Source organism: Silurus aristotelis, assembly GCF_946808225.1.
Source record: "Silurus aristotelis genome assembly, chromosome: 2".
Lineage (NCBI taxonomy): Eukaryota > Metazoa > Chordata > Actinopteri > Siluriformes > Siluridae > Silurus > Silurus aristotelis.
Window position 1 is genome coordinate 17115613 of NC_139575.1, and position 17734 is coordinate 17133346.

At 35.3% G+C, this 17734-nt stretch overlaps 1 protein-coding gene across 3 annotated transcripts; it reads left to right on the forward strand.

Moving 5' to 3' along the window:
* The first annotated feature begins 2329 nt into the window (after positions 1-2329).
* slc6a22.1 (solute carrier family 6 member 22, tandem duplicate 1) lies at positions 2330-17092 on the forward strand. Of its 3 annotated transcripts, none has more exons than XM_083520992.1 (15): positions 2330-2612; positions 5651-5853; positions 6952-7086; positions 8301-8441; positions 9185-9263; positions 9356-9488; positions 9604-9738; positions 10021-10124; positions 11059-11183; positions 11294-11406; positions 11490-11627; positions 11753-11855; positions 12717-12817; positions 13107-13277; positions 14022-17092. In XM_083520992.1, exons 2-15 carry the CDS (start codon positions 5655-5657, stop codon positions 14061-14063), a joined length of 1719 nt encoding a protein of 572 aa, XP_083377118.1. In that variant the 5' UTR covers positions 2330-2612; positions 5651-5654; the 3' UTR covers positions 14064-17092. The 3 variants fall into 3 exon arrangements, with proteins under 3 accessions (XP_083377118.1, XP_083377116.1, XP_083377117.1); XM_083520990.1 differs by having other exon boundaries at positions 2429-4927; positions 5116-5853; XM_083520991.1 differs by lacking the exon at positions 2330-2612 and adding an exon at positions 2628-2936.
* The last annotated feature ends 642 nt before the right edge of the window (positions 17093-17734 follow it).

Sequence of the window (17734 nt, forward strand, 5' to 3'; positions counted from 1 at the left end):
GAATGTGTGTGCATGTGTGTGCATGTGTGTGTGTTCTGCTGCAAACTGTTATTGTTTGCATGGGGTGCACTTTTTAACAACTAAAAATACAAATTGAGATATAATCTCAATTCACATACCTGAAAGACCCGAGTTTCTGAGAGTAAAATATCACATCTGTAAAATATCACATCTATTTTCATTAATGAAATACAGAATATAAAAAATAAATAATATAGTTAAAACAAATAGTTTCATGAGCTGTCTAATCAAATGCTAAAACCCCAAACTAAAGATTTTCAACATACTGATATGCTTTGGTTAATCTTAGAAGTACAAGATGCACTATTCATGTAGCAATGTACTGTCAACATATTAGATTCGTATTTAATGTTTATTTGAATGTTATTTACACTGTATCTTATCCTCCAAATGAATTTGTATGTAGGGACAAAATGTGCAAGCTGTACTGGACTGGCCTTGAGACAGCAAGACTCACGGCTTCTGTCAGTGGTTCATCAGAGATTTCTGCATGCTCATAGTGTACTTCTCAAAAGAATTTCATGTAGGCCCTCTGGGTCACAACTGCCAGCAAGGAGTTCGCCCATATAAGACAAGCATTAACTCATGTCTCTTGTCTATAAAGCTTAGATCAGCTGAGAGAAAAAAGTCTTTCACTAAGGCTCAGACTAGATATGAATAAAGAGACCAGTCGTTCAGGAAGTGGAAACACCTTGTTAAGGAGAGGTCGAATTACAGACTGGTTTAAGCTTGCTGCAGTGACTTGTGAATCCAATCTTTTCTATAGTTGTGAGCTGAATACACTGAAAAGAATAAGCTACACCAGTCAAACACTATATACAGGAGCAAAAATATATACAGGATTATACTGGATTACGAAATCATAAGAATAGTAAAATGTATAACACTAAAGAAAATGCATTTTGTAAAAAAAATTATGTTACAACATTCAACAGGTAAGATACAAACAACAATATCCCCCAAACTTTGGAAATTGCTCTACCCCTTTTGCTATGTTGGTGAAATTGTTTTGCAATGCTGAGAACATTTTCAGCCCCTTTACCTGCTGGGGATGTCACTCTGCTTCCCTGCATTACTGATTACATCTTCCTGCCTCCCAGCACTCTTGATGGCCTCATTCCATCTAATTGCTCCACCTTGGACAGCAGTACACTTGCTCAACTTCAAACCTTGCTTTTCCATCCTCATCACTGTTTTCATCCTCCTCACTGTTTTTTTGTTTCTTCTCCTATTGCTTTTTCCTCCTCCCTTTTGCCTCATAGAAAATGTCGCTCCCTCATTTAGCGTCACAAATTATATAAGTCCTGCCTGTGGCCTCACAAAGTGTTTGCTCTCCCCTTCTGCTCTTCCTCGAACTTTGTTCCCCTGGGAGCTCCGTCCTAGCAGTCACTCTGGAGAGGACTTTGTGACCCTTTGGGGGCTCTGTCAGAGTTAAGCTAAAAGACTACATTTCCCATGAGTGCACGAAGTTACAAAGTTTCTTCTTGCACCTGATTTGCATTATTTAATTTCATTATTTCATTCCATGACTGTCAAAATAGGCTAAGCTAGTCAATCTGGTTGCCTCTCCATACCACTGATATAGTTCCAGCCTCCTTTTTACTTTACACATTAATAATATTTGTAAATATTTGATTAGTTCAAACGTTCTTTTTGTTTTATAAAATATAGTGTTTCTAAAAAAAAAGATGTTTTATTTTAGTTAGCCTGTTAGACAACCAAGATATTTCAGTTGAGGGGTCTAAGCAATATACAGCACAGCGTATACAATACTGATTTTGTCAGTAGTTAAAGAGATCCTGGTTGGCTCTTTTGGCTTTCCATAGTCTCAGGTTCGTTCTAGTGTTCTTCTTATACGTAATTTATACCTGTATCCGCTTAAAAGTATTTACCGAGAAACAAATTAAGCTCCCATTCAGGTTACCCGAGCATTTCAATAAACTACTTTAAGTAGTTTAAGGAAATGGGAAGGTAAGGGAAGCTACCACTTATATAAATACCTTTTAGGCAGGTACCAGTTCAAATTATAGGAAGTAGAGGACCAGTCATATATATATATATATATATATATATATATATATATATATATATATATATATATATATATATATATATATATATATATATATATATATTCTATTTGACCATTTTGGCTTTCCGCAGTCACGGGTTGACTGGTCCTCTACTTTCTATAATTTGCATTGGTACCTGCCTAAAAGGTAGCACTGTGAGATAAATGTAGCTCTCCTCGGGTTATTTCCATGAAAAAATCTAACTTTATCTATAATCGTGCCATGTTTTACAACAGCTTGTTTTCTTGGTAGACCAAAATAAGGAAAGGAGCTCAGTGAGTGATGGTAAGACCGCAGTCTTTGAATAAGCCCCGCCCTCAGCCGAAAACAAACACATCTTCAAATAGGCGCACGTGTGATGCCGCTGAGGCAAACATGAGTGTGTGTTAATAGGAACACAGAGCAAAGGGGAAGATACACACGAATATACCAAGAAGATCCAGCAGCCCTTCCAGCTCTTTTACGCGCAGAAATACTTATTCCGCAGCGCCTTTCTAAACTTCTGAACGACTCCTTCAGGTACCACTTTTCTTTTCTCTCTCCTTTATACCTCACCACTTGTTCAAGTTGATATATGCTTATACAGTAATCACAGATTTGGGGAAGTATTTGTTTTCGCACCGCGTCACTTAAGGAAGTGAATTGTAACCTATTGTAGTGTGTGTGTGTGTGTGTGTGTGTGTGTGTGTGTGTGTCTGTCCCGGCGCCCGTCATATGTAGGCTAAAGGGCACGGGGAAGGCACAGTGACTCATTGTTTCTTCCTGTGTTGTACAGTGCCTCTGTCAACCCCACCATTGGCACCAGGCTACACTTTATCCCAACAGGGTGCTGAATGCGATCACGTAGGTGTAGTTCAAGTGAAACGCGTATCTGTGAGTGAGGGCCACGGGCGAGGCTTTCTTTGTAAATGCGACATATTCACACAGTTCCTGCTCGGAGTGAAAAGCGACAATCGAGTGTGTGTCCCGTGAGATAAGTCATTTTAGTAATATTGAAACGCCTTGCCAGCTGGATCAGTGCTATCAGAATAAAGAGTGCTGACTGAGACAGCAGGGGTTAATGATAATAGGACAAGTGATAATGGACATGCGACATATACGCATGATTAACTGCTCCATGTAAGGGTAAATAAGCACAATAATCATTTTCTACGGTAACCCACATCATAAATTAAGGATTGCATAATCATAAGAGTCCTTCCTGCTGAAATCTCAACTCAGAATCAATAAGGATATTTCTGTTAGAATGATGTCTCTGGTCAAACTCATACATGGACACTGGTGGATGCTCCAACCAATCCAACCAAGTACCAGTATGCTATAAATCCATTTGAATAATATCACGCTATCTAATGGATCGTTTTCATTGAATTCAAGATTTTCATGTTTATTTAAGGCAGCAGGAATCTCACTTGGTTTCTGGTGAATCTTCAGGATGAAAATTTGCTGAGGTTTCTAGATGAAGTGACCTGTTCATGGCTACTATCATAAAAGTTCTAACAGGAACACTGTAATATAAAGTATAACTTGTCTCATGGTCATGTTACAATGTTTATGATTGAAATTGTTTTCAAATTCTGTGGTGTAAAAGTAATAAAACACTTCAGTTGACGCTATAGGACGTTAAAAGAAACTATTTTCATTTGCCATCTCACCACCCTGTCATTAATTATTTTACTATACACCACTCCCTGTTTTTGTTTTTTCCTTGTCACCTGTGCAGTGATTCCCATTATCTATATTTGTAGAAAGTGCAGCCTTTGAATACTCTGATGCAAGTGCCAGAGTGAAAAGCAATCAAATGTGACTAAAAATACTTACAGCTCACAGCAGGGGCTATTAGTTATCAGATTTCATAGTGTGCTTTCACATATGCACTGTTTTTATAAACAAATTTGTATTGTTTTTATTAAAAACCCTGGTAGGTCTAGGCAGGTGAGAACACAGCAATCAAAAATGGTCGTGGTTGTGCAAAGGACGACTCAGCTTTATATTATTTCACCCGATGACATGAACCGACCGGACCGCGTTCAGCATTTTTGTGTGGCACCGCAGAAACTGAAGTGTTTTTCATATTTAGACCGGCCAATCAAAAGAGAATAAACATGGCAGCAATTTTGTTTAAAAGTAGTTGTTTATACAATTTTCGAGTCATTTTCTAGTGGCAGCTTTGTGTTCTCGAACTCATGCTTTTTGTATTCACTTTGTGCACAGGGAAAGTTTTGATTCTCTTTTTCCTGTCACTATATTAATGATTAATAAATTATTTTTCAAATTTGTTTTCAGATGTACATGCTCTCAGCCAGTGTTTTTTTTTTTTTTTTTTTTTTTGGTTCATTTCATATTGAGATATGTGAAACCAAAGAAAACCCTGTAGCAGCCACAACAAACACATAAGTTTTTCCTCTGAGTTGGCAAATTGACTAACATGTAAAACCAGGCATCGAATTAACAATTATCAAATGCTGCAATGCCGTTGTAGACAATCCTGTTGATTTCCTTTGTGTATGCATATAGGTATTTATTTGTACATGTAGTGTATATTCTACAACAGTGTTACTAATGCAGCTGTTCATAGAGTGGGTGATTACAGAGAAGGAAACTGGACTTGTGATTATAAACAAGTAAATAGTTAAGGCAAACTATACTCAATAGTTTTTTCTATAATTATGCTGGTTAGCAAGCTGACAGTAGTAATTTTTATGACACTATGAATTTACAGTTTTTCCAAAGGTCACAGATTGTAAAAGGAAGCATGGTGTAATGGTGATAACATTGTCTGTGGCTGCTAGCCAAGAAAATGATCTAAATCCCCCAATTGCCAGATAATTGCAGTGTAAATTAAACCTTGACCATTGTCAAGGTTTTGTTTAAAACTAAATCTTATTAATGCACAGTCTTTTTTTTATATACAGGAATCTGTTATATACAACATATACTGTTTAACCGTGAATGAGTTATTAACAAAGTGCAGTGGGGGCTGAACAAGCTTTTTGACCTATAAAAGAGGCAGTTGGACTAGCTGAACTCTGGCTTTATGACTGTCTTCATTAGCTATATGAAAATGAACAAAAAGCAAAAGTCATGATGTGTGTTTTGTAAAACTAGATAAAAAATTTATACAACTCAGATTTTGTATTGTCATCTGTAGCCCTGCACAAATGTGGCTAATGTTTGCATCAGAGTCTAAAATAGTGCCTGCTACTCCAGCCACATCCTGCTGAAATAGGGTATAATGTTTTTGGCAAGCAATGCATTACACAAGACAGGGTAGAGAGCTGCTTATAAAAAACAAATGTGTTGTTCATGATTTAATAAGCATCACTCACTGAAGTCACCAAACATCCCTCAAGTTAATATTAACTTTAGAGGAGTTTTAACATTAGCTTTTCTAAATATGTAACTCAGTAGCTAAAAGGCTTCACTTAGTCTAAAATGCATGAAGTGATAGCAGCCTAAAAGAGTTCAGTCACTGGGGCTATTCTGTTTTTCTTTTTCTATATACATATTTGTATAGCCATTTCAATGGCGATATCTAACACTTTACCTTCTTTCAGTGGTATGGAGATGGATAATTATAATCCAGAGGTGCAGTTGAAATTGTCTTGTCCAGTATCAGAAAAAGTCGGCAAACAGGGCAAAACTCGAGAGAGAGGCCAGTGGTCAAATAAAATCGAATTTCTCCTGGCCGTCGCTGGGCAAATCATCGGTCTAGGAAATGTGTGGAGGTTCCCATACCTGTGCTACAAAAATGGTGGAGGTAAGTGCAATATTCAGATATTAAAGAATAAAGCAGAAATAATTTATGATATAAAGTGTATAATACGTAGCTTAAATGCATCACATTTTGGTTGAACTTTTTGCATCAATTCCAAAATGAATTCCCCATTAATCTATACTTTGAACCATTGGAACACCGAAATGCTGCATTTAGTACTGAAAAAGGGGTCATTTTTTAATATTTGGCCCACAAAATGTTTTGAAGGGTTTCTGTCCCATTGCACCAGAGCAACATTAAAGGGTTTTAAAATACCTTTGGAATGACACCAGTACTTCTAGTGCCTCTAGATTTCAGTGCTCCATTTGACACCATAGATCATAAAATAATTTTAGACCATGAATGTAAAACACATTTTATGTTACATGTCACATTTTACACATTGGTCCAATTTAATGTGGGTCTATCTATCTATCTATCTATCTATCTATCTATCTATCTATCTATCTATCTATCTATCTATCTATCTATCTATCTATCTATCTATCTATCTATCTATCTATCTATCTATCTATCTATCTATCTATCTATCTATCTATCTATCTTATTACAGTGGGGGAAAATCTTTAGTTATAAATAAAAATGTAAAAGTTAAATTTTCATTGCATAATTTCTAAAGGTTTTGAATTCCTTCTGGCTGATTTGTTAGACTACATTACACAATCATTCAGGACCATTATATGAGCTCTACCTGAAGATTCACTAGGTATTGCCTAACAAGCAGCACCCAAAGCTGGACCTGTCTTCCAGTTAATCTCAAATATAACACCCATTGTAGTGTTTTCAGCCACAGAATTCTGTGGTAATGTCAGGATTTGGTCCAATCTGGAACCAATTTATTCATCTTCAAATGCAAACATGAAACACTTTTAAGCGTAGAAGGTGCTGCATATACTTTACTTATTTTAGGTGTTTGTATACTTTTTTCTCTTTTCCATATTTAATTTTTTTGCTTTTTTACTTTAATAATTACATTACTACATAGTTATAGTTATGTAAACCACTTTAGAAATGCCTTTGTGTGAAATGTGCTGTATAAATAAACTCGCTTTGCCTAGAAATTATGGCTTTGTTTTTCAGGAGTGTTTTTTATTCCATATTTGGTCTTCTTATTTTTCTGTGGCATTCCACTGTTCCTTATGGAAATATCATTGGGTCAGTACACCAGTCAGGGCAGCATCACCTGCTGGAGGAAAATCTGCCCCCTATTTGAAGGTAAGCCTATACATTTTGGTCTATAATGTACTTAATATTTATAATTGACACTTCCTTCCATGACCACAAATATACAGAAACTAAAGAAAGAATGTTTGTGTCGGTTTTTCTTCACAAATCTAGAATTGTGAAAAGACCAATTTGCAAGCAGAATGACACTTAAGTATTGTAGTAGTTAAGTTTGTAGATGAGTGCATGCCAATTTGTGCAATCTAGTGACCTGTAATTTTCTTTGTTTATTAATTAAACATAGAAAATCCTTTAAAACAATTCTACAATTCAAGTTAGATTTGCATTTAAACCATGCAGAGGACACTGACTATACTTGCTGGTCTTTGACTTCTGTCAAAAAGCAGGTGTGGCACTGATTTTATTGGAATGATTGCCTGCAGCAACATTGCAGATAAGACTCCTTGTAGAGTTGGCTCTGATTGTGGTCGACAAAATGCACAGCAATCATCACTCCTTTAATCTGTTCATTAGTCGATATGACCTGTATCCTATATCCTATATCCCATAACCACAACTGCACAAATGTTATTTGGATAGTGGACTATTTTAGCACTGCAGTGCCAGTGAACTGTTAGTGGGGGTTTCAGCAGTTCAGTGTCCATGCTGAGGAACAGTCCAACCACAGCGCTTATTTATTGATAAAGGGCCTGGAGACGATTAACACATGCTGTCCATGGAAATCAAGAAAAGGAAGTAGCTACAAAGGAGGAGTATCAAATAATGTGGGGAGAGGAAGTACAATAGATCCCAGCAACACTGCTGCACCTGAGTCTCATTCCAGCAGCATACACACTGCCATGTCAGTGTCACTGCTGTACTGAGGATTGTCCAACTGAAATTATATTTATTTGTGATACTTTTCTTATTTTTTTGGTGGGGGCAAATCGTGCACAGCAATGAAAAATTGAATATTAAAATGTTTTATGAACATGTATTCATGGTTTGGTATACAGTAAATAAGGTATTTGGTTAGTGATAAACAAGTTTGTTTGCAATTCAACTTTCAAGCATCAGATTTTTATTCGTGTGCTGCATATAACCAATGCACAACATACATAACATTGACTTTAAGGATTAATTAGATATTCTTTGTGTGGTTTATAGTATTTATTTTTTATTTTTATGAAGCACTATATTTCCAGTAAAATTATTAAATGAGAAGTGGTGGAAAATGTCAGATAATCTTTATTTCCTTTTTGTAGGATTGGGCTATGGAACTCAGGTGGTTGTGTTATACTCCTCCATCTACTACATCATCATTTTGGCATGGGCATTCTTCTATCTTTTTTCTTCCTTTAATGCTGTGTTGCCGTGGGCTACGTGCAGCAATTCCTGGAATACTGGTATTTTATATTATTAACATATACCCCATATAATCAATGCCAAATAGAACATAATAATATCTGGGCTGTTTTTTCTTAAATAGGATATAGAAAGCAGCCTGGTCATCATTATCATGAGTATTTACATTCTGATTGTAGGATATTTTGGCAGTAGAGTAGAGTATTTTACTTTAAATTTGACAGTTAAAAAGTGTATGTTCCACCATCAGAGCTGGATGCATACTGCCATTAAGATGGAAGAGCCCACTATGAAATCATATTTCATGATTTTATTAGTCTTTTTTTTAAACTGAGATTCCAATACATAGTTGAAATATGAATGTACACAATTAAGTACTGTGCTTAATATTTAACATTTCAGTTATGTTAAAAAAAATAAATCTAATCTAGGGTGGCAAACAGGGTCTATTTTAACAGATAAAGGGATCCAGTGTGCAAGTATTGGACTGTATTGTATTAACATTTTACTTTATTTTATAATTAATACATTTCATTATTTCAACATAAAACTCCATTAAAACAATTCCCTATACGTTTTTGTGGTCTATTGTGTTATCCGCAAGAGACCGGGAAAATCATCCAAACAAATTAGTTATGTAACAAATGCAATTCCACAAAAAACCGGGGACGCGAGATTCGCAAAAACACGGTAAAGGGATTACTGTAATGTAAAAAAATCTTGGTTTTGCACTATGGCACTATGTGCATTGTTATTTTGGGGATTTGTTTTCTCTTTACAACAGAAACATGCACTGAATTTGACAAAATGGATAATTCGAGCATACCAGAGAATGCAACCTCACCAGTTACAGAGTTCTGGGAGTGAGTTGTTTTTAAAATGTAATTAAAATACGTGTGTTGTATTATTAAATGTATTAGAAGTTATATAGCCAAATATGGTTTGTTTTTTCAAGGAGGAGAGTGTTAAATCTTACAGGCAGCGTGTATGAGCTGGGCAGTGTGAGATGGGAGCTGGCTCTGTGTCTCCTCTTGGCTTGGATCATCTGCTACTTCTGTGTGTGGAAGGGAGTGAAATCAACAGGCAAGGTGAGAGCGCTTATTCAGAAAATTCAGATGACCAATAAGGCTTCAGTATCTTTTTAAAATGTTGTAGCATTTTACTTTCACTTAGTTGACTAAGAGCTATTTCTTACTTTCTCAGGTGGTCTATTTCACTGCTACCTTTCCTTATATAATATTGGCAGTGCTGTTGGTGCGTGGACTCACGTTGCCAGGGGCTGTTGATGGCATCATTTTTTATCTCTATCCAGATCCTGCACGCCTTGCAGACCCACAGGTATGTAAAGTCACCGAGTTAGAGATAATATACACTGCATGGAGAGAAACCTACATTTTTCTTCTTTTACTATTATGAGCAATTATCAAAATAGAGCATTATAACTGGTTGCAAGGGCAATGTCTGTTGTGTGGAAAAATTAGGAAAAGGTATTATGTATTCCAAATGTACATAAACTTAATAATTAATGATTTGGGATTTAGTAATCATTGAAGAGTTTGCAGATGTTGTTTTGTCAGATGGTCAGTGAGTACTGAAGGCTCCTTCTTTCACTGTATGTAGGTGTGGATGGATGCTGGAACGCAGATTTTTTACTCCTACGCTCTCTGCATTGGGTGCCTCGTGGCTTTGGGAAGCTACAACAAATACAATAATAACTGCTACAAGTGAGTTTCTAGAAGAAAATTCAACAAAATAAAAACAGACTGAACATAAATCCTGCGCATACACTGATCAGCCATAAAATTTAAACCACTGACCGGTAAATTAGCACATATTGTCTTGTTACAATGACCTCTGTCGAGGGCTGGGATATTAGGCAGCAAGTGCACAAACAGATCAGTGACTGTTGACACCCATTTACCACTGAAAGCTCTCATGGACACATGATCTTTTACATCATGTGGACATCATTAGTTCATGTACATTACATACTTGTGGTAGAGATGCACACTTGGAAGCTGGTATGGTCACATGACTTTCCGGTGTGCAGCGTGGAGACCAGGTAAAGATGGATGCTGAGCAGACCGACACTGAACTGGTAGCCAAACAAAGCGCTATCTTTTTTATATGGCGACATTTTAGCTTTAAGATCGCTGAGCAGAGATTGGTACTGTGCAAGATTTGCTCAATTAAAGTTGCTACATCACGTTGCAATATGACAGATCTGTAACAGATTTCACTGTTTCCGGGTTGGAAGAAAGAGATGACAGGCGATGGTTAAAGACAGAGCTTTTCTTTTATTTTTCATTCACTTTTGACCCGCTGCTTTCCTCGTACTCACGCCGTGACACACACCCACTCGCAGTAAGGCACATCTCGCAGTAACGCTTTTTTTTTTTTTATTAATGCAAATGTTATTTCATTTTGTACAAAATATTCATTTTGAAATTGCAATTGCAATATTGACCACAATAATCACATGACATTTTTCCCTAGTATATTGTTTAGCCCCAGTCAATAAAAACAAAACAAAACAAACAAAAAAAAAAAAAATATATATATATATATATATATATATGTAAATCTCATGGATTTTTTTTTACATACACAGACAAGCATTTTACACACATGCAATGTGTATATGCATTTGCTTTGCAGGGACTGTATTTATCTTTGCCTGTTGAACAGTGGGACGAGTTTTGTGGCTGGTTTTGCTATTTTCTCTGTGTTAGGCTTCATGGCCTATGAGCAGAAGACAGACATCTCAACAGTGGCAGAGTCAGGTGATTTAAAGATGTAACCTATTTGCTAAGTTCCAACCATTACACACATATATATATATAAGTTGGTGTTGAGCAGTGTCATGCCAAAAACATTTTGTTTGCTTCTCCAGGTCCAGGGTTGGCTTTCATTGCATACCCTAGGGCAGTTGCAATGATGCCTGTTCCACAATTATGGGCTATTTGTTTCTTTGTTATGATTATTTTACTAGGACTGGACAGTGAGGTGAGTGCACATCTGAACATGGTTTACCTTTAGTTTATATTGATAAAATTTCTATAAGCACTGTCCAACACTTCTCATTACAGTTTGTGTGTTTGGAGGCACTGACGACTGCTGTAACCGACATGTACCCCTCATTCTTCCTCTTTGGTCATCGGCGCAAAGGATTCCTACTGATCATTTGTTTTGTGTGTTTCCTGTGTGGCCTGGTTATGGTAACAGAGGTGATTATGAGATATCATCTTGAAATTGCTATTAATCTTGTTATTGTAAAACTATTTGTGTTGTATTTAAACAATAAATATAAAATTACTTTTTAGTGATTTTTACTTTTTGTTGCATTTTCCAGGGTGGCTTGTATATTTTCCAGTTGTTTGATTACTATTGCTGCAGTGGGATGACACTTCTTTTATTCGCTATTCTGCAGTCAGTGTGTGTAGGGTGGGTCTATGGTGAGTACTCCATATTTGTTTGTATCTGTTTGATAATATTGTTATTCAAATGCAATGTTGCAGCAGTTTTGACGAATGCACATGAAAAAATTAGGCAGCAGTTATCTCTACCGTGCACCTTGTCATCAGTAATCCCCTGCTTTACTGCGGTTTAAATCTCGTGCCCCAGTTTATCTCAGAATTGCATTTGCTACATAACTAATTTGTTTTGCTGATTTTATTCTATAACTTTACTGTCTCTATAGCACGATAGACCAACAAACTTATGGGGAATTAATGAAATTTATTAATAAAAATATGTTTAAATTATATAATGAAGTAAAATGTTAATACAGTACTGTATACATAAAATAGCATTTTTGGGGTGGCGTCGGTTTATTGCGTTTTTTTTTTTTTTATGCGGTTTTGGAACGTAACCAACGCGATAAACGGGGGATTCCTGTACTTGCTTTAGCCTACAATCAGAATTTAAAACCTCTTTGTCTTCTTTTTTCATCACATATAGAAAGTGGAATTACACACCCACACTTGGGAATCACACTGCATTTCATCAAAACTTTAGAAACTGGTCTGGTTGTCAGCATTTCAGCATTCCGGTTTTTTACAAAATTTTTAGACAGGGTTTTACTCAAGCTTTCACTACATTGAAGGAAAAACAGAACATGTAGCAATGAAGAAATAAACATTATTACACCCACTCTCAGTTGCCTTTCGCAATCAGACATGCTGTGTTCTCCATATAGACACGGAAATTTAATGTTTGTCATTCCAGACTGCCTGACAAACGCACATAAACACTGTTTAGGATTTCTGTAATTTTGTGGAATATATTAAGTTTTGAAAATACTTAATTTCTTGTAGGTGCTGATCGTTTTTATGAAAAAATTGAGGACATGATTGGCTACAAGCCACTGTTCTTGATCAAATATTGTTGGAAGTACCTCACCCCTTTATTCTGTACAGTGAGTATCTCTGTAAAAGAACATGCCTTTTTAAGTTTGTAATTGGGATCTATTATGGACTGTTGGAAAAATACAGGGATTTATCAGTAAATCCAGATTTATTTACACTAGTAAATTACAAGATGTTATTTTTTTAGATATATATTCAAATCATCCAGAATTTTTGCATTAAAATAATTTGTTTTTGTCATTTGATACTAATAGATATTACATTTTACATGTTAATAAATAACCCCTGAAGGTTTAACCTTTTTCAAGATATTCTTCACATGCATCTTTTTGTCTATAGGGTACACTTGTCTTCTCTATGATCAAATTTACTCCTCTGAAGTTTAACAATGTTATTGAATATCCATGGTGGGGTTATGCCATTGGTTGGTGGTTCACACTCTCATCAACTCTGTTGGTTCCTCTTTGGATGATCTATGTGTTTCTCACTTCTAGTGGATCACTGAAACAGGTATGTACCGTTCAGACCTTTAGACAGAATGCTGTATCATTTACCAGAGAAGTCTTTTACTACTAAATAAGTTACTTTATACATGAATCTAATTCACAAATATAATTGTGATTTCTTCAATATTTACTGTAGCATATTTGAGTATATAGGAATTACAGCACTTTGTTTACAGCAACTGTACAAATTAACATATTTATAGACTTTTTAGTAGTTTACTTTGAACTGTACATGGCCATGACTTCTCTTCACAGTTGTTTTCTGTGGTGTTCTGGGTGTGCATTCTCAGTGTTTCTGAGCCCACCAGTGCATCCTTTTCAAACACAAATAAACTGTGTTGATGTCTTCACTCTGATGGGTATATCAAGAGTTACGAGCAAAAAATTCCAAATGCTACACTTGATCTCTAGATTTGAAATGTGCTTACATGCAAGTGGAAAGATTTGTGAGTAGCACACATCTGTTCATGGGATGACTAAGCAGCAAGTTCTCAAATTACTTTTGCCACCTAAAAAAACATAAAAAGGTGCTGTAATTCCTACCCAGTTTGAATGGAAAATGCTCTCAAATTAAAGCGAATATCATATGAAATTATAATAATCATTTTAATTTCATCACTAAGTTCAATTTAATGTACTGTGATAGACCACTGGAAAAAAAAAACAATAACTAGGTCACTGTACACAATACCATGCCTGGATCTCTGTATAGGTTTTTTGACTAATTGTAACATTTGACCCTCCTTAGCGACTACGGGCTCTCTGCACTTCAGCAAGTGACCTTAGGTAAACACTATGCAACTGGAAGCTATGTGGGAATTCTTGCCCGATTAAACAGCAAGGACATCCCCTGCATCACAAAAGACAATAGTTAAGTCAACCATGCATATTTAAAAAATGCACTTTTATACTGGTCTGTGGCCTCTCCTCAACTGTAAATGCTGTGAAATTAGTGTACTACATATGTAGATTTTTTTTTATCAACTGTATCAGTCTGCAAAAAAATGGAAAAATTTGTTGGAGACAAATCACTTTTTGTGAATGTGTAGAGTACATTTTGCAAATCAAAACAAAAACTCGTAGCAGCCCATCATAAAAGGCTATATCTGGTGAAAAACAGCATTATGAGTATGTATGTAGTTTACATTAATAAGGAATTTTATTGGAGAAGTGTGTAACAGGAAAAAATTCTTCAGTTATTATAACATTTATTGTAATTTCTTTGGCAGAAAGATATTGATATTTTAATGACATTCGAAAGTAAAATTATACAGAACATTACAAAAAAAACCCGTTAAAGTTGTATACCTTAAACTGTGCATTTACATGGATATCGCCATGGATTCTCTTGTCGATATAATTGTTTGCTGGTAATTTATGTTTTATGTTTATGTTTTATTGCAGTAAGGTTTGCTGACTTTCAACTGACTTGAAAAACATCTCCTAAAAATTGTTACACAATCAATCCTTTATTCAAAAACTTGGCAAACATTGTGTGTGGTTGAGCATTTGAATGTGTGTCTCTGCCTTGATGAATTACAACTGCTTTTGGTAAATACTTATTTATTTAAGAACATTCTCAATATAACATTGACAGACTAACCTATTTAGCATTGCGATGTTTCATGGAACAGTCTATAGATTTTTGTTTCGAAATAAAATAGCCTTGATTATTTCAGATCAAGTTATAATTGCAAGAAATACTCTACATATTTACAGATAGTTATTTACAATCACATCACAAATATACATGTTGTATAACAAAGCTATGCTCTGTAAAGTTTAAGAGCCCTTTGATCACCTAAACAGTGACGGAAAACTTTATCGCAATATTACTGAGATTCAAAGTGCCTTTTTAGCATATTAAATTCTGCTTGCTTTCTCACTCCACTGTGTTCAGAGAATCTGTATTACCAGACTGTTTATAAAACAGGAAAAAAGCAGAACCTTTGCATTAATTAATGAACCATTCCAGACATATGTAGTGTTTTCACATGACAGTTCCTGCCAGATTTGGCTTCTTGGTGCTTGTTAATCTTAATGGGAAATGTTTTTTTGTATTTTTTTTTCTTGCAAAAAGATTCAAAGTCAGAAGTTGTGTTACCTCATTGTTGTTTTATCATTTTCTTTTCATTCCTACACTAATAATTAAAATTGAATTTTATTTGGTCATAATTAAAAATAGTTAAATGATATAAAATAAAATCTAAAATGATATAAAGGCACAGATATTCCTTTTGTAAACCGAGAACTATCGGTGTAATGTCTTGAAAATAAGGGTCGATGACTGACTGTGACTTGATTAGTGATACTAAAATTGTGCTTGGACAGCACATTATAAATTGTACTATTAACCCCAGTGCAACCCTAAAAACTTAAGTATGCAGGTAAATGTAGTGTATAAATGTTTTTGCTGAACTTGCATATAGAATTGAGAAGCCTAGCTAAGTGTTGGTTGTTATACACTGTAAATGTCCCTGTTCTAGTACACACACAAATGTGAGAAGTGGCAGTCTAACTGGAAAAAATGCTATTCATGTATGTGAGTTACTGAGAAGTATTTTATAAGAAACATTGTACTAAAAACTGGGTAGGGTTCTCATTGTTTGTTTTTTTTTGGGGGGGGGGTTTGTTTTTTTTTAGGTTCAACTCAAGAAACTCAATTAATTCCAAGAAAAATTCCTTTTAAGATTCATGTTGCCATAAATGCATCAAGAAATTCCAGTAGATTGTTCCTTCCTCCATTTATGAAAATTTTCTGTTGTGCCACATCCCAAGTGTCCTACTGGATTTTGATCTGGGGATTGGCCACTGAAGAACACCGAGGTTGCCATGTCATTAAACCAGAATGAAACATGTATAATTAGTAAGGTGTGGCATAAAAACATAAATACAATGTTCAGTTTGTTTTAACAGGTATGCAAAGAAACATTACCATTAAACCATTACACCTTCCCGACCTGCTTAGACTGTTGGCACAAGGCAGACTGGGTTAATTGATTTATGTTGTTGGTGCCATATTCTGATTTACCATTTGTGTGCCTTATCAGAATTTGGTGCCTTTTGTTTTGTCTGTGCCCACTGCAGGCCAGGCTTCTGTTCTTGCTTATAGGAGTGAAACTTTAATGTGATGATTAGTTGCTATAGCATATTAACCACAATATATGCCATGTTGTGTGTTCTGAGATGTTATTCCACTCACAAAAAGTGTATGGAGTAGTCGTCTAAGTTACTGTAGCTTTTCTGTTCTAAATAATTGCTAGAAACTGTTGTGTGTGAGTGGCAATCCCAGGAGATTCTAGGAGCACAAACAGAAATGTTCAACCAGGCCCATCATACACCAGCAATCATACCACAGTCGAAAACACTAGGATCACAGTTTTCCTAATTATAAAATTAGATTTAAACTTAAAAAAATAAAAAATAAAAAACTGCTGTTGGCATATTCTGTATCTGCAAGATTGCATTGCACTGCTGCCACACAATCGACTAATAATTGTAATAATGACTAGGTGCACAGGTGTTCCTATTAAATTGCTCAGTGTATATATTTCTTTGTAACTATGGATTTTTTTTATATTACATGTCTATAAAGAATTATTTTTAAAACTGAAATATCCTGAAAAGGTTTTTGGGAATACATATTTGTTGTAAATTGTGATGTACAATTGGTAAAATATCTGATTGTGTTTGGCAATTTATTGAAGAGTTTTGTACTGAGCTAAATTTGATATAATTGGTGCATTACAATGTCTTTTAATGCAATAAATGGTACATTAATGGTAACACTTATGTAATTAAAGGTACTTTGTTCTCCAACTATGACTTCTTGTTTTAATAGACAGGTAGATGATTTTGCCGTTTGATAAACATTTCAAGTGAGAGGTTTATTATTTCATGTTCACATTGATATACTGATTTTATCAGACTTTATCATTATTGATGAAGTAGTCAAGGACCAAAAACAACTCAATGTAAAATAAATGTAATTTATAACTACTAATATTTCTAGGGTACATGTTATATTAAAAACTAGGAACAGCAAATAAAATATAAACGATGCGGTCTGCAACAAAGTACAATTTTGATTCTTCTTTCTGGTGCTGAAGGAGACTTTTGCATAACTACCAGTATTTTTCTCCAAAATGTGGGCATACTGCCCTCTACTGATTAAAAATTCTACTGCCCTATTAAATAAATAATTAATTGTGTGTGTGTGTGTGTGTGTGTGTGTGTGTGTGTGTGTATGCACATTGGAAGTTTAATCTACTATTTTTTTGTTTGTCCATATTAAGATTTTGCCTTCTATCTGTCTATAACTACATTTATCACATTTGTAGATATCTTTGCGACCTCACATCCCCAGGTTCCTTGGTTGATCCTGAGCCTGGGGTTATTGTCTGAGTGGAGTATCTCTGTGGTTTCCTTCAACAAGATATCCAGGAAGGTGGGTTGGCTGTG

Excerpts from the sequence above, each read along its gene's own strand:
- slc6a22.1 (XM_083520990.1), top strand. The coding sequence starts at position 5,619 with ATGGCGATATCTAACACTTTACCTTCTTTCAGTGGTATGGAGATGGAT. Across the intron at positions 5,854-6,951 it reads GTGCTACAAAAATGGTGGAG|GAGTGTTTTTTATTCCATAT; the intron begins GTAAGTGCAATA and ends TTTGTTTTTCAG. Across the intron at positions 8,442-9,184 it reads CAGCAATTCCTGGAATACTG|AAACATGCACTGAATTTGAC; the intron begins GTATTTTATATT and ends TCTTTACAACAG.